This window comes from Empidonax traillii, unplaced genomic scaffold (genome assembly GCF_003031625.1).
Source record: "Empidonax traillii isolate 1590-97213 ecotype Southwest subspecies unplaced genomic scaffold, ASM303162v1 scaffold591:size1139884, whole genome shotgun sequence".
Taxonomy (NCBI): Eukaryota; Metazoa; Chordata; class Aves; order Passeriformes; family Tyrannidae; genus Empidonax; species Empidonax traillii.
In genome coordinates this window covers 177,953-203,085 of record NW_020955784.1, presented here as the reverse complement: position 1 = coordinate 203,085, position 25,133 = coordinate 177,953, and the positions used below count along the sequence as shown (strand labels likewise).

Sequence of the window (25,133 nt, the reverse complement as noted above, 5' to 3'; positions counted from 1 at the left end):
AGAGTGTTCTGTACTTTCCAGTTTTAGTGAAAACCTGAAGAAACAAAGCTTGAGATAGATCCTGAAGGTGATTGCAATTTGACATAGGCAAATTCTGCTTACTGCACTATACAGCAACACTATTACTGCCAAACTGTGCCGTATTTTCTTTGTACTGCCTCCTGGCGATGAGGTACATGGGAAGGTACGTTGTGTTACTCTATCAAATAATCAAATTTAAGAGGCCTTCCTTACAAGTGGTGGCAATTTCTGAAATTCTCACAAATAATTCATCTTTTTTTAAGTTACTGAAATATTTATATGAGGCTGTTATTTTGTTGTAGTCACCCAACACTCTGGAGACCAGAATATGGAAGTTACATGATTGAGGGGACACCTGGGCAGCCATATGGGGGAACCATGTCTGAATTCAACACTGTGCAAGACAACATGAGGAAAAGACGTCAAGAGGCTGCTTCTGTCCTCAAAGAAAATGAGGCTGTTTGCACTGTGACATCATTTCCAAGGTGAGATGGTTATTGAAGTGTAATATCATGTTTCCTATTTTCCTTATATAGGAGAGACATTTCTCCTTACTGCATACAGCTAACTGTACAATGAAATAGAGAAAAACATGATTCAGTTGAAGTACTTTGACTTGATGTTCCAGTCATGTTTCCTAAAATTTTCATTGTGACAAGACAAGCAAATAAGCATCTTTTATATTTTTTGGCTTGCTTCTAACCTGCGATGATTTTGTATTAGGAGAGAATACCAGAATATTCATAACATAAAGTTTTGTATATAGAGTAGTCTGCCATCTTGAGTTGATACAGCAAATCATATATATAAATGTTCTCTTTACCTTTTAATCTTTACAAATAGCAGTTTTGCAAAACATGGCTAACCTGATCTATTTTTTGAGACTGTTTTTTCACTGAAGTGCATGTAAGCTTCTGGTAGTTTGGAACACACAGACTTAAGACTTCTGTAATACAATACTGTACTTACTGAATCTAGAAAGGAGAACATCTCTCCTGGGTGGATAACACCCTTACAAAAAAGGGTAGAATTTCTCCTTTTTATTGTTATTAAGAGATTCTTGAAGAAATTAAATTCAAGATGTACTTCATTACTTAGGAGAAACTGTACTTTGTGCATTACTTTCAAACATAATTCTAGGCAGGGATTTATCATGTTCATTCTAACTAACCTGATCAGTGAAGTGAATGAAGATAGCGATGCTTATAATAGTAAAAACATTGCTCTGCAGTAGAAGAGAAGCAGCTGACCTTACTGACTAGTTTCTTGGGTAATATGGAATGCAGTGGCCCTAAATTCTTGCTGAGAGCAGGAACAGTACAAAGTATGACTTAGCAGTGAAGTTCAGGTGCCAAAAGACCTGCATTAAGTCCCATGATTCTCTTTATCAGAGCTGTACTATGTGTAATAAGAGCTTATTTAAAGTCCAGTGGTTAAGTAGTGTATTACAGATTTGTGGGTTTTTTTCCCTGAAACCTTATAAATATGTCATTAAATAAATTTTATATACAAACATTTTTTACCCAGTCTTGCAGGGAATAAAGGGAGAGTTCCTCATTGCTTTGTAGATACAGATAGGAGCAATATATTGGACTTCAGGAAAAGCCAATAAATAATAAAATGTAGTTTGTTTATTACTTATGCATCTTCCCAAACATAGTTTCATAGCTCAGAGGTTGCTCTCCCTGGGCTAACCTAATTTAGTTTACTTTTTGCACTTTTCACTATTTTGCAGTTCAAGGCCTGTTGACTGGAGTCTTGCTAATGTATTTCTGAGGTTTCATGAGTTTGGAGTTTTATGCCACATTCTCTCTACAACAACATGTACATATGCCTTTATGCATGTACATGTGTGTATAATAAAAAAACTGTATCTGAAAAGGCAAAAAAACTTGTCAGAGTGCTGACAGAAGAAAGGTAAAGAAGTAAGTTTATTCACATTAAAATAACTCAGTTAAAAATGAACAACCTGAAAATGCCTGATGCTAGGTAAATGTCTCTAGTTCTTAAATTCATGAGTCCCTGCTTCTGGACCAGAAAGTTGTTTTCTGTGTTGAGGACCAGAGGGATGTAGTTTACAGCGTAGCACTTTCATAGGTGATGAAGCTGGGCTTACAAGTTGTAGGACAACTTGTGTACGTAAACCAGGAAGAAGAAAACAATAGTGAAATACATGCTGAACATAAATAAAACCGTCAGAAATCTGTTTCCTGGTATTTTGTGTTCTTTCTTTGTAGCTTCATCAACTAAATTTTTTATCCAACGAAATACTAGAGCCTCTCAAGATAACACAATCTTTACCCTTTTTACTGGGCAGCATGGAGAAATTAATCTTCTGCTTCTTTACCTCCACCTTGCCAAATGTTCCTTTGTCTAAGCTGTACTGAAAACTTATTTTTGTTTCAGGTGACTCTGAAACTTAAATGGAGTTTCCCAAAGGAGGGAGTTGTATTCTGATTAGCTTGCATATCTCTCAATATTTTACACCTAGTAGGTGCATTTTTTCATAGGAATTTTCTGAGTTCTAAAATTACAAGGTGCTATGAGACTCAGGATTTATCACTTGAAACTACCTCTGATTCTTAAAGAGTTGATTAGGTGTATATTTTAACAAGGGTAGTTTGTTGGGAGCAGAGCTGGATAAATGACCTCGGCAGTCAGCATTAACCTGTATCCTCTAGAGAAACTCTTTAAGGCACAGAATGCAGTTGCACGTCAGTATTAATGATGAGTGCTGACACACTCTAACGTGTGTGTATACTCTACGTAATTCTGTGAAGTCTCCTGCTTCAGCCATTGAAAATGTCCATAATGGTAGACTAGTAGTTTTACAAAAAAAAAAAAGGCTGTCTTAACCACCACGGGAGCTGATTGTTGGCTGGTTGTCTACTAGGATCCTAATCTCTGATCATCTGACCATTTTAAAATCACAGTCTGTTTTCATTACAGCTTGGATCTCATTGTTGTGTTACACAGGTTAGGGTGTCCTGGGTTTACAGTGCCGGAATATAAGCCAAGACCAGTAGAAGGAGGAGCTTCAAAATCCCTCTTTTTTCCAGATGAAGCCATCAATAAACATCCTAGATTTAGGTAAGAATATCTGGGGAGTCTGATTGAGAAGCTGGATATTTTTTCTTTGCCTGAATATCTTAGACACACCTGCAAATCCTTTACATTACTAGAATAGAGAGCGCTGTGGGTAGTTGCTGCAGATATCATAAGGACTTGGACAGAAGTGGTTGTGATGACATGTTTTTTTCTTTTCAAAGTGACTTAAAAAGTAAACTGTTAAGTTCAAGTACCTTATACAATAGTTCATGCTATTATGGGGCAAAAGATTTTGATTTTGCTATTGCCAAATTGTTTCTGTTTTGAAATCCTATGGCTAAATGCTTCCATCATGGTTAATCCAGCTCTCACTTGAGTATGTCACAGCAACATCTCAGTGTACACAGTAACTTGCCCTAGTTACTCTGAAATGGATCACGTTGTATCTGTATAGACTGAGAGAGGGTTTCACTGTAAGGTGAAACTTTGGAGAACGAGAATCATTCTATTTAAAAACTAAGCACACCTTTTAACTTGCCCTTTTATTCTTCAGGTCTGTAGCCTTTTACTTCTGGCTATTTTATCAGCTCAGTAATGTGATGTCTGTCAAAATAAGACTGACTTCACAGGATAAAAAAATCAGTGTTGTCTACCTTAAACGAGGAAAAGAACCATCCTGAAGGAAAACGCTCAAAATAAATAGAAAGTTGACATTCTGAATTTGCTGACATTCAGAATTGTTGACAAATTAACTGCAAAAACAGAGAAAACTTCAGATAATTCAACAATCTTTTTTTTGTTGTAGTACACTGACCAGAAACATTCGACACCGAAGAGGAGAGAAGGTTGTGATAAATGTACCAAGTGAGTAAATTCAATCTTTCTTTTTGCTTTTTCAGTCTCATGCTCTGAGTTATTGAGTTTCCTGTGTTTTCCACACAGTATTTAAAGATAAGAACACGCCATCACCATTTATTGAAACGTTTCCTAATGATGATGGAGAAGCAGCAAAGGCAGCTAAGCCAGACTTTATATACATGGATGCTATGGGTTTTGGAATGGGAAACTGTTGTCTCCAGGTAAAGTGCATCTGCTTTCAAGATGTTACTTCATGTTTTTTTCCCTAAATGCTTCCCTTTTTAAGACTTGCCTTATGTCTGCTTCCTCTTTCTTAATTCAACTGATGCGTTTTCCATCAGTGTGGCAAAAGGGGAGATAGAAGAACAAATGTAATGTTATGTCTGATAATCTAGTTTTAAAATCTGGGTATATTGGGTTTGGCTGACCAGGTTTTGTCACAGAGGGGCTGAAGGGATGGCTGTTGTGAGAAGTGGCTGGAAGCTTCGCCTGGGTCCAAGAGAGCCAGCTGGGTCCAAGACAGATGCAGCGCTGGCCAAGGCCGAGCCCATCAGTAACAGGGGTAGCACCTCTGGGATAATACATTAGAAGGAGGGAAAAAACTGCACAACGGCACTGCAGCCAAAGACAGGAGTGAGACACGTGAGAGGAACAGCTCTGCAGCCACCCAGGTCAGTGAAGAAGGATGGTGAGGAGGTGCTCTAGATGACAGAGCTGAGATTCCCCCGGAGCCTGCAGGGAAGACCATGGTGAGGCAGGAGAATGACAGTAAAGCAGAAATCGACCTGCAGCTTTTGGAGGACCCCACACCAAAACAAGTGGATGCACAAAGAAGACCTGTGCAAAGCCTGCAGTGGAGCAGGTTCCTAGCAGGAGCTGTCACCCCATGCAGCACCCATGCTGGAGCAGTCAGTTCCTGAAGGACTGCACCCTATGGAGCAGTTCAAGAAGGGTAGCCCATGGGAAGTGCTGTCATGGTTTAAACCCACCCAGCAAATGAATACGATATAGTTGCTCCCTCATACACATGTACACCCCCACCCCTGGTGGTATGAGGAGGAGAGTCAGAAAAAGGTGAAACTCATGGGTTGGGATAAGAACAGCTTAATAATTGAAATAAACTAGAATATAATTGTAATAGTAATGTAAATGGGGGGGGGGGAATAAAACTCAAGAGAAAAGTGATGCTCAGTGGTACAGTTGCTGACAACCTGCTGCCAAATGCTCAACTACTCCCTGAGCAGCAATCGGCCCCTCTCAACTAACTCCCCCCAGTTTATGTACTAAGCATGATGTCATATGATATGGGATATCCCTGTGGCCAGTTGGGGTCCTGGCTGTGCTCCCTCCTGGCTTTCTTTGCACCTGCACGCTGACAGAGCATGGGGAACTGAGAAGTCCTTGGTTTAGAGTAAGCCTGCTCAGCAACAACTAAAACATCAATGTGTTATCAGCATTATTCTCATACAATCCAAAACAAAGCACTGTACCAGCCATTAAGAACAAAATTACCTGTCCCAGCTGAAGCCAGGACAAGGACTCCTATTGGAGCAGTTTGTGGAGGACTGTCTCATGGGAAGCACCCCGTAATGGAACAGGGGAAAAGTGTGAGAAGTCCTCCCCCTGAGGAGGAAGGAGCAGCAGAGACAACATATGATGAACTGACCCCAGCTCCCATTCCCTGTCCCCCTGCACTGCTAAGACAGGAGAAGGTAGAGAATTTGAGAGTGAAGCTGAGCCTGGGAAGAAGGGAGGGGTAGGTGTTTTAGTTTTTATTTCTCATTGTGCTACTCTGATTTGACTAGTAATTCATTTAATTTCCCCAACCCAAGCCTGTTTTGCCTGTGACAGTAACTGGTGAATCTCACCTCTCTGAGTTGGGTCAGAGTGTTGATCTACTGGAGAGTAGGAAGGCCTGCAGAGGGACCTGGACAGGCTGGATGGATGGGCTGAGACAACGGGATGAGGTTTAACATAACCAAGTATCGGGTCCTGAACTGTGGCCACAAAAACCCCAGGCACCTACAGGCTGGGGCCAGAGTCTGGAAAGCTGCCCAGCAGAAAGGGACTTTGGTGTGCTGGCTGACAGCAGCTGAACATGAGCCAGCAGTGTGCCCAGGTGGGGCCAACGACATCCTGGCCTGTATCAGGAATAGTGTCACCAGCAGGACCAGGACAGTGATTCTTCCCATGTACTCAGCACTGGTGAGGCCACATCTCAAGTACTTTGTTCAGTTCTGGGCCCCTCAATTCAAGAAGGACACTGAGGTCCTGGAGCGTGTCCAGAGAAGGGCAGTGAAGCTGGTGAAGGGTCTGGAGCACATGTTCTATGAGGAGAGGCTGAGGGAGCTGGGGATGTTTAGCCTGGAGGAGGCTCAAGGGAGGCCTTATCGCTCTCTACAACTACCTGAAAGGAGGGAGTAGCCAGATGCGGGTCAGCCTCTCCTCCCAGGCAACTAGTGACAGGACAAGAGTCTTACACTTCACCCAGGGGAAGTTTTGGAAAAAATTCTTTACAGATGAGGTGATTAGACACTGGAATGGACTGCCCAGCAAGGTGGTGGAGTCATCGTCCCTGGAAGTGTTAAAGGAAAGACTGGACATGGCAGCCACAGTCTAGTTGACTTGGTGGTGCTTAGTCATGGGCTGGACTCAATGATCTCAAGTCTTTTCCAAGCCAGTTGATTCTGTGATCTCTCCCTGTCCTTATCTCTATCCATGAGCCTTTTGTTACGTTTTTTCTTCCCTGTCCAGCTGAGGAGGCAGAGTGGCTTTGATGGGCACCTGGCATGCAGCCAGGGTCAATCCAACACATCTGGTTTATTTGTTTGCATTATGTTTATGTCTTGCTGATATTCAAATGTGGTTGGATGACTTGCTGGAAGGGTTTCTTAAACTGGTCAAACCACATTTGATCAAGCACCTGCTCCTAGAACTCCAGCACTTTCTAAGTGTCAAAGATCATCTTCCGTTCTGGTCGTCTTTCAGGCATGACCAAAGGACACTGTGAAGATGGAAACTGAGCTGTCTTGTAGGAATGTGAGGGGGTTTTTGGTTATTCATTTTGGGTATTTTTCCTCTTTCATATTCTTAGAACAGCAAAGGAGGGAGTGGGAAGAGGTCATGGAAATATTTTTAAAAATAAGTAGCTTTTTCCTTTTGTATAACTTTATTTTATTTACAATTTATTTATATCATGAACTCCTGTATAAAGTTTCTCATTCTTAAATATTTTATATATCTGATAAGGAGTTGTCTTCTCACTGCTTGTACCATGAACCTATCAAATCCACATGGATAGCTGTCTTCTGTTACTGTGTGCTGGGAGACATTCTTGGTCCTTTTTTCTTATTTTCCTGAGTTATTCCTGTCTTGCAGTATCTTCCCTTTAAATCCAGGTGCTGAATATTGGGAGCGCTTTAATCCTTCCAATTTCTGTTTGTTTTAAATGTTTCTCTGTCATAGTAGTCTGATGCTGGGGTCTGGCTGATGCCTTAAGTAGTTGCAGTATATTTGACTATTGATAAAATGTGCCACCACCACCATCTTGGAAGCAGAGCTAGGAAGAGGCTAGTGTTAAGTCTATATGGGATTAAGGGAAATTCTCCAGGCTCCTCTTGTTTCATAGCAGTGGCAGAAATAATCCCATAAAAAGCACTTCTGTTTAAGATTGAAAAACTACAAAAGTTGAATAAATAGAAGTTATTGACAGCTGCTAAGTATGGTTTCTTTCAGTAAGAACAAGTTAGGGAAGTAGGGAAGTGTACATAATACTGTGTCATTTTACAAAGTGTTAAGTTTGGTGTGGCCTATTTTGTACCATCTCTCTCTTATTTCAGACCAAAAAGAGAAATCCAACTTTATCGTTCAGTCATTGTATGAACTTCAAAAAAATTTAGCAAATTCCTGTTTAAGGAATACATTTTACTAGTCCCCATTCTTGTAAACATTGGCCAAATTCAAATTTGGTAGTCCTGTTATCATCAAAGGGAGGATGAAAACAAGGCTGGCAGCTGCTTCTGGATCAACCGATAATTCCTGATAACTGACTAGAAGAAAACATGTTTTCCCCACCTATTTTTTATTAGGTAGTTTGCAGTATGCGTACTTCCACTTGTGTTTTGGGGGTGTTTTGTTGGTTTGTTTTTTGTTTTGTCACTTTTTTTCTTACTGCGCACCAAGCTACAACTTGGTTTGATGTATTTCCAGGGTTAAAAATAATGTCCTGATGAGCTCAGCTGGGACAGCCTGCACTGGCAGTGGGGTAAGAGGTGCTGCCCCTGCAGTGCCTATAACCCTCCTCTGGAGAAGACAACCATGCCTTTTTTGTCTGTAATGGGATGTTTGTCTAGAAGCCATGTTGAATCTCACATTTATTGTGGTTTGGATTAAACATAAAAGAGAAGGGGAGGCAAATATCAGTGTCTGGGGAGAGAGTAGAGGTGTCAACCCACCTCCACTCCAAGGCTAGCTCCCTAGTGCTGAATGTCCCAAGTTAGTGATAAGAAACCGTACTTAGCTGCTTCTCTGCAAGAAAATTAAATATCTTGTCTTTTTAAAGTGCGGGATTTTGTTTGCTTGGGATTTTTTCTGATAGCCTCTTGAAGGATAGACGCAGAAGAAATAAATTTTCTACAGCACAACCATTTTTTAACTTAGGATGTTTTAGTGAATGTTGGCTGCAGATTTAAAAAGACAAAACAAATAGAAACAAATCATATTTCTCCTACACCACCATTGCCAACACCCCCCCAAAAAAGTCCACCACTGAGGCACCAGTGAACTCAGGGTTTTAGAGGGATTTGCTGTGTTGTTTTTGTTAAGTCTTAACTTGAAGTTGTATTGGTTTTCAGTGGCAAGTTGAGAAGAACATTTATGTTTTGTGGAACTCTAATTATTATCTGTGGAACAGGAAAGTCTGTGTTCAGCTGGCATTCTTCAGGACAAGCAGTGATGGTGATCTAGAGCTGAAGTGTGTTGTATAATGTTATAGTAGTGGTACAGGGGTGCACTCCCAACTGAGTTATCATCTGATATGTGAATATGTAAACTGCTAAGATGAAGAGACTTTCGAGGTGATTGATCACTCTACATTTTTAAAATGCATAAAGTGTTGGTTTGAGAGCTCTAGAGGGTAAGGTCTGCTACTAGAAATACGTCTTGTGTTTGATGCTGCTCTCAGCAAATTTCAACAAATTATTACAAAGCAGTTATGTTTTCCAGTGGCCTATATGTGTAGGACTTCCCCAGTCCTACAGAAATGGCTTCTGCAAGTAACATTTCTTTTCCATCTTTTGCTGTGTTCTGACTGCTAATGCAGGCAAAGCTGGACTTTTTTTTTAAGTTACAGTAGACACACAGATACTTATTTTTTCGCAGTTTTGCAGGATCAAAGGTGTCTTGAAATGTTCTTTAGAACAGGATTAGCGTCACATAAAACAAATGTTAGATCTACAGTAAAGCCTGGCTGTTGTTGTAAGTAAGTAGGTTCCTGGCTTGTTTCCTGAAGGTGCATTACTAATCCATGTGTATTGTAGATGTTAACTTAGTTTTCTTTGATTCTGGCAACTGTTTGTATATTTAGCCTCACCATGGAAGCATTATGGTCTGAAATCTTTTAATGAACATGGAAACAGCATGGAAAAAAGCTTGTATAAATGCTATTGATAGGTGGGGCAAAAATGTGTCCAAGATGTAGGAGAGGGATCCACACAAAATACCCACCCAAAACCAACCAACCAACCAAAAAACCTTACAATTTTTGATATTTAAATAATTTTATTATATAATTGATTTTTAAATTTAGGAAGACTGTGTTTGTAGTATGATTATAGAAATGGTGATAGCAACTGTACTTCTTCCAACAGGTAACATTCCAGGCTTGCAGCATTTCTGAAGCAAGGTATCTCTATGATCAGCTAGCCACAATTTGTCCCATTGTGGTAAGTAATGGATATGTGTCAGATGAACTCTTCCTTAGTAGCAGAAGCCACTACATGTAAAAAAAATAATATTTAAATTACAAGCTCACAAATTTGGTACTCTAGGAGAAGTGTCAGACTATTTCTAGGTTGTCACATGAGTTGTGTTATCTATTTAATGTGCAAATGACACCACAGAACAGATGATACCTGTTCTTTCCCGGTCCTCGTATCTGTTTCTTCTCCTCTGCCCTCACTCCCACATGCACGAGACTCCTGTTGAGTAATTCTAAAAATACCTTTGAGGCAATTTTTCTTGGAAACAAGGCAAGCTCACTGCTGAAAACAATTTTTAATTTTTCAACTCTGCTCTGGTGTTACAGAGGATTTCAGCGTAAGTTGTTTAAAGCTGTCCCTTTTGTCATAAACAGCATGTGGTCGTAAACAGATGTTTATAGCAGGTGTTACAGAAATAAAGTATCTCTCTGGTCTGGATGGTGAGAAGTTCCTGCCCTGAGTGAGGTATGTTCCAGCTGTGTTGCTAAGGTGCTTGGCCAAACAAAACTAAACAAAATAAAATGCCTGCCAGGTGAACTTGTGAAGTTTCAAAGTGCGCAAGCAGAATACTTGCTGATTTGTCACAAAATTGCTTCTGTCTGTATCATTTTTGTGTTCTTTAAATGCTGATTTGTACAGGTAAATACATTTGGAGAGTGTCAAGTGCCGCTTCAGTAATGCAAACCTCCATCTAAGCATTTTCTGGAGGTAGCAGTTGAGAGATTTTTGGTTATACAGGCTTTGGCTGTACATTACACTGAAGTATATACTTGAGTTACTTCTGGACCAGCATGTTTCCCTTTCTAGTGGGGCTGTATTTTGCTTTTGGTTCCTTGGCCTGTCCTTTGTTTTCATATGAGACTGTTTAATTTTAGATGGCATTGAGTGCTGCGTCTCCATTCTACAGAGGCTACGTGTCTGATATTGACTGTCGCTGGGGAGTAATCTCTGCATCTGTAGATGATCGAACACGAGAAGAGAGAGGGCTAGAGGTGAGCAATGTTAAGAAGTAGATGTCTGGGTTTTTTCAGGTAAAAAAGTTAAATCTCCTTTAGCATCAAATTCTGCTTGTGCTCATCAGAATCCCTAGAGAGGGAATGTGGCGGGTTGTTTTGTAAATATAGGAGAGACGGTGTAAACACCTTGGTTGTACAGTTTGTCTTAGCAAATATATATTTTTAATTAGGTATGAAATCCCAGTCCTCCACAGCTTGCTGAAAAGGGCCCCCTGTGATGAAACTTCTCAGTTTGTGTTTGAGCCCAAAAGGCAAAAATTGTTCTGGATTAAATAGCAGGTGCTGCCGAGTAATATAAACTAGAACTATGTGAAGAGAGACAGATGTCAGAAGTTGAACCTACAGAGTTTCTCTAAGCAGGAATTTGCATTCAAGGTGCTTACAAAATTACGTAAAATAAATAGTTTTAAAAATCTACTTGAAATAATTATTGAACTACCCATTTTAAAAGGGTCTCTAACAATGTGCACATAATGAAACTGTGTTGGCATGTGTTGCAATAGTTGTAATAATGCTTTCCAGGTACTTGGGGTAATGGTATATTACATCAGGAAGAGGTTTCCACTGCTAGTGGATGTCTTCTAGTCAGTGTGTGATGATTGGGTTCTTGCTCAGATACATACGTCCGCAAACAAAATAGTCGTAATTCCAGGACTGCTTTCTATTGATCCTATTTAAGACTTATGCTTTTTAAATAATTTTAATTGAGGCTATAGGGCTTTTTTAAACCAGATAATAATTCTCACGTAAGTGTCATTAGTGAGCAAAACTTAGGAAACATTGTTAACAAGCTGTTAAAATATTGTATTCTTAAATTATATAGCCACTGAAGAACAACCATTATAGAATCAGTAAATCCAGATATGATTCCATAGACAGTTATCTATCTGAATGTGGTGAGAAATACAATGACATTGATTTGACAATAGACAAAGATATCTACGAGCACCTAATAAAGGAAGGTAAGTGCTTGCTTCATTATGAGCAGGTTAAGAATTATGTTTGCAGTGTGTGGGGATATTTTGATTTTGTTCTTGTTTGTTACAATCATTGTGCAGCCCTCAGAGTGACTCCTACTCAGGAAGTATCTGTGTAGCATGGTCTTGAGAGTTTTCTAAAATGGATTCATTTGTAACAGAAACTGTCCCTAATGGATCAACTGAGTTTCTCAAGCTGGAATTAATATTTTATCTTTATGGAGAGAGCAGAACTGCTTTAGGAAACATGGCACAGAGTGCATCAGAAAACAGGAAGAAACAGGCAGCCACACCAATATTCAGCTGCCATTTCCAAACAAGAACTTGTGTTGTGTTTTTTTTTCTCTTTAATCATTTCCTTCCTTCCTGAAGTCATCATTTAAACTTGAACAGGATGTGGTGGGTTAAAGGTAGCATTGCAGAGTTGGATGTTTTCAGTCTTGTAAAAAAATTAATTACTTAGAGCCTGTTTTGAAATGTGTGAATTGTTTGAATTTTCATTTTGTAGGTATTGACCACCTGTTGGCACAGCATATTGCACATTTGTTCATTCGAGACCCATTGACTTTGTTTGAGGAGAGAATACATCTAGATGATGCAAATGAATCCGACCATTTTGAGGTCTGATTTGGAGGAATTTAGTAAATATTTTCATATATATAATTGTTTATTCTTTATATAGTACTGCTTAACTGGAGGATGGCTGTAGTCACTAGGAATTTTTTCATTGCAGTTTCACTTCAATTAGTTCTTTAGCACAACTTCGCAGTTATAAGCATATTATTTCTTTGTTTTATCTTTTATTTAGAAGGTGATGGCTTATACTTTAAACCAAATAAAATATGAACAGCCCAAATTATAGCTATGTATATGTGCTAAAGGGAACTGTCTGTTTTTATGGCTTCCTAAAAACTGGTTTGCATTTTAGTTATGTAGAAATGTCTCTCTTTTACAGTTTTGTGAGATAATAGCTATGGTGATATTAGGTATTTTTAGTTTGGGATGTGTCAAGCCCTCATAAAAAAAAAAAGTCAGCTATATACCAGTCCCCTAGGATCTTGTACATAATACTCAACCAAAATAGCATGAGAAGGTATAAGATATTTGCTCCTAGAATGGGTACTTGTGATGAGGCTTTTATGAAGTCATGCCACTTACTTTAGAAGCAACTTCTCTAACTCGATTGGCTGTTCCAAGGAAAATATTAGGACTCCAGTTATCCGCTTATTTTAATTTGATTATATTATGGAATGATGTGTATCTTGATTGTGACAGATTATTTCATGTGTTTTGCAGAATATTCAGTCTACAAACTGGCAGACAATGAGGTTTAAGCCACCACCTCCCAATTCAGATATTGGATGGAGAGTGGAATTCAGACCTATGGAGGTAAGAAAGACGTCAGTATGCACAAAAGCACATTTCCTTTTAAGTGGAAAAGTACCAGGCATTATGCCATCCAGTATCAGACTCTTATTACTTGCGCTGTGTTTTCTCCCCTCTGAATTGCTAGATGCAAGTGAAGTGGACAGCAGTGTTTAATCAGACGTGAACTGTGGGAATGTAACTGACAGGTGAATCCACTGCAGCACAGCAACGCATGCTAATGGCTTTGGGGTGATGGGGAAAAGAATTAGGCTTGTATTAAAGCAGCAGTAAACAAAGCCCCATTTGGCTTCTAGAGACTGTATTTTTCCAGTACATTTCCTGGTACTGAACAATTCTACTGTCATTGTTTTGTTTCTCACAAGTGCTTTAATTCTGTAGCTGTCAGTTTCTGAGCTCTCTGAATTTAATCCCTTTAGAGTGGAAATTTAAAAGCTACTATACATCTGTAATTAGACAGAGAGCCTGAAGGTGCAGGTTTTTAGATAGTCTTTCGAAACGCAAGTGTGTTTTGGTGTCGGATTGAAGGTTGAGTTTGTCGAAGCCTGTGTGTGCATTGTGCATTTCAAGCCACTGCTGATGATTCCTGTGTGTGCGTCACCATCTTGGTGAGTAGAGTGTGTGTGAATACAAGTACCAACATGAACATTCGAGTCAAAATGTTTTAAACTGTCCTCCATATTTAACTACTTGCACAAATGTGTTTGCACTAAAGTAATTGACTCTCTAATCCTTTCATGTCTAGGTCCAGTTAACAGACTTTGAAAACTCTGCATATGTTGTGTTTGTGGTATTGCTAACCAGAGTGATTCTGTCATATAAACTGGATTTTCTCATTCCTTTGTCCAAGGTAGGTGTGAAAGATCAGATCCGTTAGAAATAATTGCAGTGTATTTGTCTGATTTTTATCCCCTGCAAGCTAGGAAATAGTATTTGTGCACTTACAGAACAGTCATTTTATCTTTCAGTCAGTTTTCATCTATAGCAGTACTTTGGATTGATTTCAACTCTACAGTATTGAACAAATATTTTACTGCTGTCTCATGGAATTCAACTTACAGACAAATGCTGTAGGAATTTCTGTGGTGCCTAGCAGTGTCTGAGTACTGCAGAAATGTTGAGAAATACCATTGTCACAAGCCTGTTTGGAAGCTGGGAAAAGGGCGTGTTTGCACCATTTTTCGTGGTGGGGGACAAAATAAAAACTTTAGGTACTTATTTTAGCATCACTGTTGCCTGTATCTCATGCTGTTATTCTCTGTTTTGTTTATATCTGGTGGAGGGGGAAAGGAGGAGTCAGCATGCTTAGTGTTACACAGTATTTGAGTGGAAACAAATACTGCTGATTCTGGTCACAGCTGTGACTTGTGTTTAGACAGATCAGCCATGCAAAATGTGCTTTTGCCTTAATCTCGTCCTCACAATTGCTGAACTGTTTTGTGTGAAATTGTCCCTGCATGTCCTCTTTCTGAGGCCCTTGACCAGAAAATGTCTTTTTAGATGTATATTCCTGCAGTGTTATAGGTAACTTTAAAAAGGGTCTTGTAGTGCAGAAGGCTTTTGACAAACTCTATACTGGAAAATCCTGCTGGTGCTGGCTGCAGCATGGCCATAGTATCCTGTGGCTTTTCATAGTGTTTTCTAATTAAGATGGAGAAAAACACTAAAGTTGTAAATTTACAGTAATGATACCATACATTTGGTATGACTTCCAAAAGGAGATGTCAGGGAGTTCAGACTTCATAAATAATGCAGCTATTAACTACCAGTTAAGTAATGCAGCTTTTAACTACCAGTTAAAAGTGAAAGAGATCAGATGCTGAAAGAACCTGAAACAGAACTAGGGGACTGGTAGGCTTAAAATTGCTTGAGCTCACCAAGTAATTTGGCAGGTAATACAACATAGAATTGCACAACCATTGGTAAGCCTGCCTCTTTCAAGTAAAATAATAGGGAGTTATGGGGCTAATCTCACACTAATCTTTGCTGTCTGATTGAATGTGGTTGAACACTCATCAGCTGGGACTGGAGTTCTTTCAGACTTTCAAAACAACCTGTTGTGTAAATAAGTTTCATAATATGAATAAAAATAAACATTTGAAAACAAAGCTTTGAAAGGTAAGATGTAAAGATTTTGCATTGCCCTTAATTAAAGGTCAGACAAAGAATTCAGCAAATCCATATCCTTTCTTCTGAAGACAATGTGGTAAAGCTGATGTCTGAAAGCTGTACGATGTTAATTCCCTGAGAACATACCAACGACATAAGTTGGACAAAATCTTCCGTCTAGAAGGACAAAGTAATGCTTATGTCATTTGCAGAGCACGTGTACTTTCATTTGCAGAACTTTATAGAAGTCTGCAATTTAGAACTTTTTTACTAGCAATCTTAAGTCATTTGAATTGTATCTAAATATGCAAAGAAGTCTGCCACATAATCACAAATGTTCCTGTGTTTTCATCCGAACTTAAATTAGCATAGAATGTCCTAACAGGAAACCATTACCTTTTCTGCTGGAGACCCAGTTTCACAAAACATCTGTTTGTGGGTTTGTACTGGACACTGAATGAAATCAAACTTATCTCCACAGCTTGACCTGTGTGATGAAATAATAAGAAACATAGTAGATGTTTCAACTTAGGAAACCCAAATGTGAGAGTTTGGGAGTATCCTACTGCTCTAAAATGTCACTCATCTCTGAAATACTTCTTTTGCCAGGTGGATGAAAACATGAAAGTGGCCCAGAAAAGAGATGCTGTCCGACAGGGAATGTTTTACTTCAGGAAAGACATATGCAAAGGTATCACAACGAGCAACCTGACAAACACTGTTGTCAGTGTTAAGTGCATCTGTTGCCTTCTAACCATTTCTTCCTTTCCCTTTGTCACCCATGAAGGAGGAAATGCTGTTGTGGATGGCTGTGGCTCTGCACAGAATGGGACAGGCACCAACACAGAAGAGTACACCTTGATGAGCATTGATACAATTATCAATGGAAAGGTCATAGCCTCTTCTACCTGGAATACACTCTATTCTACCCTTCCAGAAACCAGGACTGAGTGTGTTTTATGCTGATTCTGTTCTCTTACACAGGAAGGAGTCTTTCCTGGTTTGATCCCAGTTTTGAATTCCTATCTTGAAAACATGGAAGTGGATGTGGACACAAGGTGCACCATCCTAAACTACCTGAAGCTAATAAAAAAGAGAGCCTCTGGTATGTTTGACATTTCTGGACAATGATTTTCCTGGCATTTTCCTACTTTCAGTTAGGTAAAACTGATGGCAGTGGTGGCTGTCTGGTTTAAGTGTTGAATCATAAAAGCAAAGGACTGGAGTGTGTTCTCTGCCTTTAATCTGATCCTGTTTAATTTTGATTATTAATGTTTAGTGATCCATTTTAGAACTTAAATTAGTAACCAATAAAGTAACAATTACGTTTTAGAGGGTAGTGTTTGTCCACTCCAAGATCTCTCTTTTCAGCACCACTTACGGCTGCTTTTGCCAGTGTATTGTCCACTTTGTAGTAGTTTGTACATACATTAATTCACTTTTCTCTGTCCCTTGGGAGGTGTAAGAGTGAGGCTGGGTCTGGTAGCCTGCTCAGTGTTACTGGTGTGACTGCAAAGCATGCTGCTCCAAAGCATTCATAAGTCTAAACTCAGCTGTGCTAGAGCGTAGGACATAGGCTTTAGCTCCCTGATAAGAAACCCCTTCTGTAAGTAGCAAAACTCCTTCAACACAGAGCAAACCAGGCTCTTCCACTGTCTTTCCCATGTTGCAGTGTTTTTGAAGGCAGGTGGTATAAAGGCTCTTTATTTTTCTTCTTAAAGTGCAGCAGTATAATGAGTAAAAGATGAAGGCTAAACTTCAATTCAGAACTGGGCATTTAGCACAGACTTTAGCAGTTTTTTAACTTTTTCTGTGCAAATCCCGTGAACACCTGCCTTGCAGTAAATTTAACTAGATAATTTTAGTCTTGTAATTCAAGACTTCCCCCCCCCAATTTTAAACTTAAATATTGCATTCCTGTGCCATGATGTTTCTCAGTTGTGAGCTTTAGATTATTCCAGTTTACTCTCAATCTTAAATATTCCTGATCTGTAGCTTTAGATTATTCCAGTTTACTCTCAATCTTAAATATTCCTGATCTGCAGCCTGTCTAGCTTGTCAAGTCCACAAAGAGTGGCCATTTTTCTGATTTCTGTCCTCAAATGGTGAACACAGCACTCGTCAGTTAAACACTGACACCTTAGCTGCTGTGGCTGTAACCTTGCCCTGATATCATCCATCCGAGCTTCAGTTACATCCTCCCTTGCAGCGCAGCTGGCTATTGCCCTCCTGGTCCCTGTCTAGGTGGTGTGTGACTGCCACCACACCATGAGACCATGGATTTGGTAGGCAGGCAGAAGGTGCTGACCACCACCAAATATTAATGAGAACAGTATTGAGATAGCAATATCAAGCAATCCTTGTCCTGGTGTGCTCTCCTGGCTCCCTGCTGCCTGCAGCATGGGAGCTGTCTCGGCTGACGCTGGTGCAATAGTCACAGTGCTTGATGAGCATTCACAAATGTGATTTCCATGCTCTTTGCCTTGCCCTTCTTGAAGTAGTTACGCTTTTGGTTCCCATAAAGTCATACAATAAGAAATGCCACAGTTCTATTATATGCACTTAAAAAAAGTAGTTCCTGTAGTTTTGAGTGTTTAGTTTAAATACTCTTCCCAGTTACTCCATGATATGACTTCTAGTTCCTGTGTTGTACGAGCATGTTTTTCTATTCAATTCTCATCAACATTCATAACTGTACAGACTTTTCCAGTACTTCTGGAACAACTTCAGTTGCTTCTGAGCTTGCAGTTCCCTTTGTCTTGTCTCTTCTTGCTTGGAAGTTGTCTCACACCTTTTGTCAGTCTGTGGTGCCTTATCCCTGTATGTTCTTGGAGAGCCCCAGGCTGTGCTGCAGGTTTACACGGTGACAAGGATGGGGAGTGCCTGGGCTGCCTGGCCACTAGGTGTCTGTGTTGTGCACTCGACTGCTCCCGGCTCCTCCTGCACAGACAGACAGCCTGTACGGCTTTCAGTCCAGGAATGTGTCTTTTTTGTATGCCTCGCTCTGCTCATCTCCTGGTTCCACTGCTTTTCTTGCAGGCCTGCTGCTTCTCGTTGGTATGAGAAAGTTTTCCTGCGAGTGTTTAGGGTCTTCAATAAAATCATTTCTTGGGTCTTGTTTTTTTTCTGCCTTCTCCTTCTATAGAAGTGTAAATTCTGGCTTCATTCTTTAAAATATGACTTCCGTTTTTTGAAGGACGTTTTTATTTCTAATAACCTTTATTATTCTGCTTTTCTTTCCTGTATTTTTTGCAATTTTTATGATTTGTGTTCATTTACCTCTGTTCAAAACCACTGCTAGCATATTTTTAAACAGTCTTTGATGCTTTTTACTTTTTATTTGTGTGTTCCTCCGTGCTTTCTCTAACTTGATTCCTCTTGCTTTTTATAATATTCTTAAACTGAAGACTTCTGTGGTAGAAGCCCTTGACTCTTTGCATTCTCATGAGGAAACTGATGTTCCAGTAGCTAGCCATGAAAGTTTTGCTAGGCTTTTCGAGCATCCCATCAGCCTATCTTAATGTCTTGCTGTCAGTTACCTTAAATTTGTAGTAGTTAAGCTTTGCCTGCATATGCTGCATTCAGGAGCAAGATTTAGCAGCCTGAACACTGGTGTCCATCTGGCCTCCAGCTGCTACTTTGTAGGAATGTCAGTTCTTCTGCAAGTGGTGTGTGCTCTTCAGTGACCCTGTATAGAAGTGCTGGGGAGCCTTAGGCACTTGCTGATCACCTCAAGAACTGTGTAGTGAAGCAGAGGCAGTGTGTACAAACCAGAAGTTGGTAAAATTGGGAACTTGCCTATTTTTTGCTAGAGAAGCTGCCAGAGGGCGAAAGAATAGTAAGCAAAGGTAGACAGATCAAAACTAGCAGCCAACCTGGATGGATGAACTACAAAATTATTTTGTAGTATATTGTTGTGTAGAGGTGTCTGTTGGTTCATCTCAGCCAGATTCTTTGTTAAATGAAATGTTTAGGACATTAGATAGATATTATTATATTAGGACATTATATTATATATAATATACATATATTTATATTATATTAGGACATTAGATATATAAACTGTGACATTTGACTTCCCCTTGCCCACAGGAGAATTAATGACAGTTGCTCGATGGATGAGGGAATTTATCGCACAGCATCCAGCCTACAAGCAAGATAGTGTGATAACTGATGAAATGAATTACAGCCTTATTTGGAAATGCAACCAAATCGCACAAGGCCAGGCAGAGTGTCCTGAACTGTTGGGGGTGGGATTTAATAAGAAACAAAGTGGAAACAAAACTGACTCTTTGTAATGAATGAATGCTTCTTAAATAAAAAAAAAAGTTTAAGCCTTTTAGCAAAGCATTAGCAAAGATGCTGTGAATCTGGTACAGTTCGTGGTGTGAAGACCAAAACAGGGTTACTGCACTATAATATGGGCCGATCTGCCTAAATATTCGTTTAAGACATCCTGAAATAGACATATTCTTATTGCTAAGGTTTATACAATATACATGTAAATAGTAAAATATTTTTATGATTAACATCAATGTATTTTAATAACATTGTAACTAAAGTTATTGTGAATTAGCTTGTAACTTTTTTATGCTTATTCTAGAAAGAAAAATCGCCCTGAACAGCTTTGTAAATGTAATGGTACTTGTATATTATATGCATTCCAGTTACTGAATGTTTACTGTAATTTTTTTAACCTGGAATGTGCTAAGTAATTTACCTTATTGTGTAAGAAAAAACAATTCTTCTGGATCTACCTGAATCACAGAAAATTCTTCCTTTCATTCGGCTTTTGAAAGTATGTAAGAACAGATAAATGCGTGTGCATCCTAATTGTTAATCTTTACAGCAGTTTCTCAGTTGCCACAAGACCTGCATCTACTTTTAAACTGTAAAACTCAGAGGAACAGATCTGTCTTTATTCAGATAATGCAAGTCAGCCTGCCTGCAGATGCATCATTATTTTCTTCCGCTCTGAAATAAATCTATGTGTTATCGCAGTTCAGAAATTTGCCCAATGGTTTAACAAAAAAGTAGTAATGGGAGATGTGGTGAAATAGAGGAGGAAATGAGATCTGAGCATAAAGCTCTTTTCACTAAGAGATACCATCACTCTGGACTTCAGCATTCCTTGATTCTTGCTTCTCCCACATTGCTGATGTTCCCACAGTCGACAGTGACTGCAGCACAAAACCAAACTCATGTCCGTTCTTCCTAAAGGATGAGTTTCTTGTTTTGTCATTCATTACTATAAATATTTTTGTCAGCATGTTGGTTTCCTAAAAGGTACATTATATTGGCAGCTGAGGGTACCTACATAGCTGTAGTTTTGGACAAACTTAATCCCCTCTAGAAAATAGTTAGAAAGAGAAATTTCGGAATGCACTAATCGTTTGAATTTGGAGCAGGTGCTGGGAGTGACTGTAAAGTATTTAAAATTTAGCCATTGCAACTGTAAATAAAGCAAACTTAAAGGGGCCTTTTTGATTTAGCTTGTTAACTGACTTCTAGATGTGAATTGCATTATGGGTAGACGATGCAAAGCTCAATGCAAGCATATATAAATACCTGGGGTGTAATGATTTTTTTAAAAGAACTAATGGAGAAACTGCAATGAAGAGGTGCACTAAGAAGAAGCTTTTATGTACTGAATTAGACTTTGTTCTGTGTTCACAGGTGTTCTTTAGAGAATAAAAAGAATGCTCTTTTTCTGCAGTGGTGAATTTGTTTTACTTAAGATGTAGGTATATACTGATTTAGTTTCTGTAATAAGGAAATAAAAATAAAATTTGCAGTATGTTGTTAGTCACTTGCATGACTTGAGCCCACATTTTCAGATTCAAAAAAGGTGGAGCTGTATTCCTGGCAAGTACAATTCATCCAGACTCACTTTCTTCACCATGGACCTTCTCAGGATTAATGGCAAATGATCTGCCCACCCCTGCAACAGAGAAGTCCTTGCCCTTTGTCAAGGTAGCATCTGGCTGATTACACAGCATGAGCCGCTGTGCTTGGAAGACCCCTAAAAATAGAGTGCTTTCCCGCTGGTGCTGCATCAAAACCTGTCCTTATTCCCTTTCAGCTGATATTAAATTACCCTTTTGGTTTCTGTGTGTCCTGTGAGAGAATATTTTGTCATGATGCCCTAAAAGTTGTGGCTTGAAGTTTCCCTCATGACTTCTTGTATGCATATTTTCAGAAGGGATGAGAGGCATCAAGCACAGAGCTGCTGCTGTTTGTTGAAGCATACATGGTTGCAGTATCTACGCAGTTTACATTCACGAGATGAAGAGTTAAGATATATGCTCCAGCCTGTTTTTTACAGTGTGGCACAGTGAGGGCTCTCACGAGGGCAAACCAGAGTTGCTGCAGGGAGGGGAGGCAAATTTTGCTACTGGTTTTGAATACACCTTATAGGTGGCTCTGTGGTATCTGCACCCACTCTGAGGTGGGGAAGCAAACTCTAGGGCAAGCCTCAAGCTCTGGCTGACCTTTTGCAGAGAACATGAGAAACTCCCTTGAGCTATGAATTTGGGATTTTTGGTCCTGCAGTCATCAAGTGCTTTCATGGGATTAATGACCTTTCCAACAGTCACCTGAGTAAAAAGGGAGGGGAAGAAGTATCAGGTAGCTGAGGTGAACTGTGATTGATTCCTTATCCAAATACTTAGGAGTGTATCTGTAATGGCACTTCCTCTGATTGCTGATGTGTTGGCCCCAGTTCAGCCCCAGTAATATAGTTTCATGCCTTCCCATCAGTTTTCAGCTAAATCCTGTTGTGATTTCCAGAGGTCTTGATGCTATAAACAGTACTCTGATGCCAGTTTTCTCTAGAGTCAGAGTACTTGCCTATACAAGTGTATTTATTTCTGGATTATTTTAGCCATGCTTTTATTATGGCCTAAATCCTTGAAACATAGCTCCTTCTGTGTGTGCACTGAGCTCTGCAAGCAGCTTGCCCTTCTGGAAGTGGTGCAGCAAGAGCTTCATACAATACTTTGGTCCCATAAAAGCAACCTGACCTCTGAAACTAGTTGCACTTAAAAGTTTCTTGTTTGCAGTTACTTTGTTTACTGTTTTTAAATGGATTATATTTGCTGCACTGATGTGTTTTGCAGCGAATTGGAGAGGCAGATCCTGCTAGGTGGTGTCTTCCTCCTGCACAGGAAGTTGGTCACGGGAGCTGTGACAGCTGAGGTTATTGCAGCATTTATCTAGATAGTGTGAGCTGGGTTTCAGCAGGAAAGGATTTCTGCAATTCTTTTCCAAGAGCCAGGGACAGAGTAGGAAACAGCGATGGCCCTGCCACTGTGCAAGCCCTGCTCAGCAACAGCCCCAGCCCCGGTGGGTCACTGACACTGTTTTAGCAACAAATGGGAAGCAGAGCACCATACAAGCTGTTGGAAGGGAAGGCAAGGCAAAGCAAGGCCAGGGAAGGGAAGGACATGGAAGGGAAGGCAAGGCAAGGGAAGGGAAGAGAAGGCCAGGAGTCAGCTGACCTCCACAGCTAGGTCTCTTCCCAGTTCCCCCAATTGCTCTCCTACAGCCTGCATAGCATCACCGTGAGCAAGAGGGTGGGGTATTGGGTTTTCCCCCTCTGACTATGTTTTATATGCTTTACATTTCCTCTTATCAGAATTCAATGAGCTGCAAAGTAGGAACTGATTTATGGTGTCTTTGACTTATACAGGTCAGGTGGGAAAGAACACTGGTAGCTCCCACGACAGCCACCTCCTGCATCTCCCACTCCTCAGGTGAGGGGAAAGTGGTCCTTAGCTTTTTCTTATGTAAAACATCATATAATCAAAATATTGTATTGGCATAAAATAACCAAAACACAACATCATGAGACATCAAAGTGCTTTCTGAATTCTGCAGAAGAAACCAGGGAAGAATAAGGGGCAATGAGGCAAAGAGAAATTAAATAGCTCTGTTAAGGTTATGCAGTACTAAATAAGTGAAAATCCCTATGCAAACCCTCCTGAAAATTTTGGGTTTTTTCTGAAAACATGCTGGAACCATGGGCTTACTCTGGCAAAGGCAGTGCAAGAATTTGGTGTTGGATGGGACTGGCTGCAATGAGAGCCATAGTTGCTTAAAGCTTATACAGAGCTAGAGCTCCAGTGCTGTAGCTGGTGAATTTAGGGCAGTAATCCCCAGTGAGAGCATCCAAACTGAGTATTTCTCTGGTTCTGATCCAGTCTCTTCTCCCCACTCATGCAGTGCTCCCTGTACATAGCTACGACAGCAACAGGGCTTTTTTCCAGCACTTCATTTGGGAAAAATTAGAAGTGTTATCTGTACCTTCCTTTGAAGGCCACAAAAATTGGGTAAAACAGCTCAGTGAAACTCAAATCCTTGTGAGTGCCACCGCGTAGCTTTTTGTGGTGGCTGTGGGCCAGTGTCGAGATCAGCCTGGGGTGGGTGCGTGGGTGCTTTCCTTGGTGCCTCCTGGTGGCGGTTCCTGCAGCCATTGAGCAGAGCCGTGGAGTGGCAGCAGCAGCAGAACTCACACCTCTCCCTGCCACTGGGGATAAACCACACAAACTTCTGCTCTACTGTGCTCTTCCCCAGGGTCTTGAAGTTTACTGTGAATTACGATGTTTGCATTAAAAGCAAAGTGCAGTGTCCCAAGCTTCTGTTCCCAAACCTCCCTCCTTTTCTGCTACATATAGTTGTATGCAATATAAATGCACTGCTGTGCCTCAGTGAACTTACATCACCTCCTCTCGGGCAATTTCTTAGTTTGTCTCTGGGGTTCTGAGCTGTAGAACAACATTAAGAATGCCAGTAGAGCTCCAAAGAACTTGGGTAGGTACTAGGAAGCCAGTGGTACCCCCCAACGGATGGGCCTGTATGTAGCAGTATATTAAAAAATAACTTATTACCAATCAAAGCAGAGTAGTGTAATAGAAATAAAAACTAAATTTTAAAACCGAGGGCTCCACCGTGGATCCCCTGTGGAGCCACATGTCCTGCCAGGAGCCTGCTCCAGTGTGAGCTTCCTATGGTATCACAGCCTCCTTTGAACATCCATCTGCTTCAGTGGGGTCCTCCAGGAGCTGCATGTGGGTATCTGCTCCACTGTGGAGCTCCATGGGCTGCAGGGGGACAGGCTGCCTCACCATGGTCTTCACCACAAACTGCAGGGAACGATCTACTTCCACACCTGGGGCACCTCTTCCCCCTCCTCTGACCTTGGTGCCTGCAGAGCTGTGTCTCTCCCGTGTTCTCACTCCTCTCTTCTGGCTGCAGTGCTATTGCGCAGTTTTTTCCCTTCTTAAATATGTTTATCCCAGAGGTGCTACCACCACTGCTGATGGGCTCAGCCGTGGCCAGTTTAGGGAGTAGTTGTGCTTTCAGAAGAATTTTTAACGGTAAAGCTAGAAAATTGTTTTTGCTTAGGAAGCCTGCCAAGTGCCTTCTCGAGAGGGTTATATGTTGGTTTTTTTCCCTTCTGCAGTGCAGAGGGGGTTGCAGAGAGAGCTGTGTTATCTCTGCTGCGCCGGAGACAGATAACCCTAACAGACATGCACAGAGGCCTTGGAAGATGGGGGAGGATACAGAGAGGATACTAAAGGCCCTGGAGAGGGCAGGAACTTGCCTTTTTCTCCCTGGGGCCCAGTGTTTAACAGCACTGTGAGGTATTTGTTAGTTTCTCGAGTTCTGGCCTTCTAAATAAACTTTTGAATTCTTTCCACTGCCTTGGCATTTCTGGAGATACCTTACTTTATTACTTT

General features: G+C 40.4%; 1 protein-coding gene across 1 annotated transcript in view; it reads left to right on the top strand.

The window, feature by feature from the left end:
• The window catches only part of GCLC (glutamate-cysteine ligase catalytic subunit), a 37,568-nt gene extending 16,378 nt beyond the window's left edge, over positions 1–21,190 (top strand). The window contains exons 2-15 of the mRNA XM_027898309.1: positions 324–506; positions 2,998–3,111; positions 3,875–3,933; positions 4,012–4,148; positions 9,795–9,869; positions 10,781–10,897; positions 11,745–11,883; positions 12,407–12,519; positions 13,195–13,287; positions 14,030–14,134; positions 16,003–16,084; positions 16,181–16,284; positions 16,378–16,498; positions 19,486–21,190. Of these exons, the coding sequence (XP_027754110.1) occupies positions 324–506; positions 2,998–3,111; positions 3,875–3,933; positions 4,012–4,148; positions 9,795–9,869; positions 10,781–10,897; positions 11,745–11,883; positions 12,407–12,519; positions 13,195–13,287; positions 14,030–14,134; positions 16,003–16,084; positions 16,181–16,284; positions 16,378–16,498; positions 19,486–19,691 (1,648 nt within the window). The 3' untranslated portion in view covers positions 19,692–21,190. The remainder of the gene's footprint in view (positions 1–323; positions 507–2,997; positions 3,112–3,874; positions 3,934–4,011; positions 4,149–9,794; positions 9,870–10,780; positions 10,898–11,744; positions 11,884–12,406; positions 12,520–13,194; positions 13,288–14,029; positions 14,135–16,002; positions 16,085–16,180; positions 16,285–16,377; positions 16,499–19,485) is intronic.
• Positions 21,191–25,133: the final 3,943 nt, after the last annotated feature.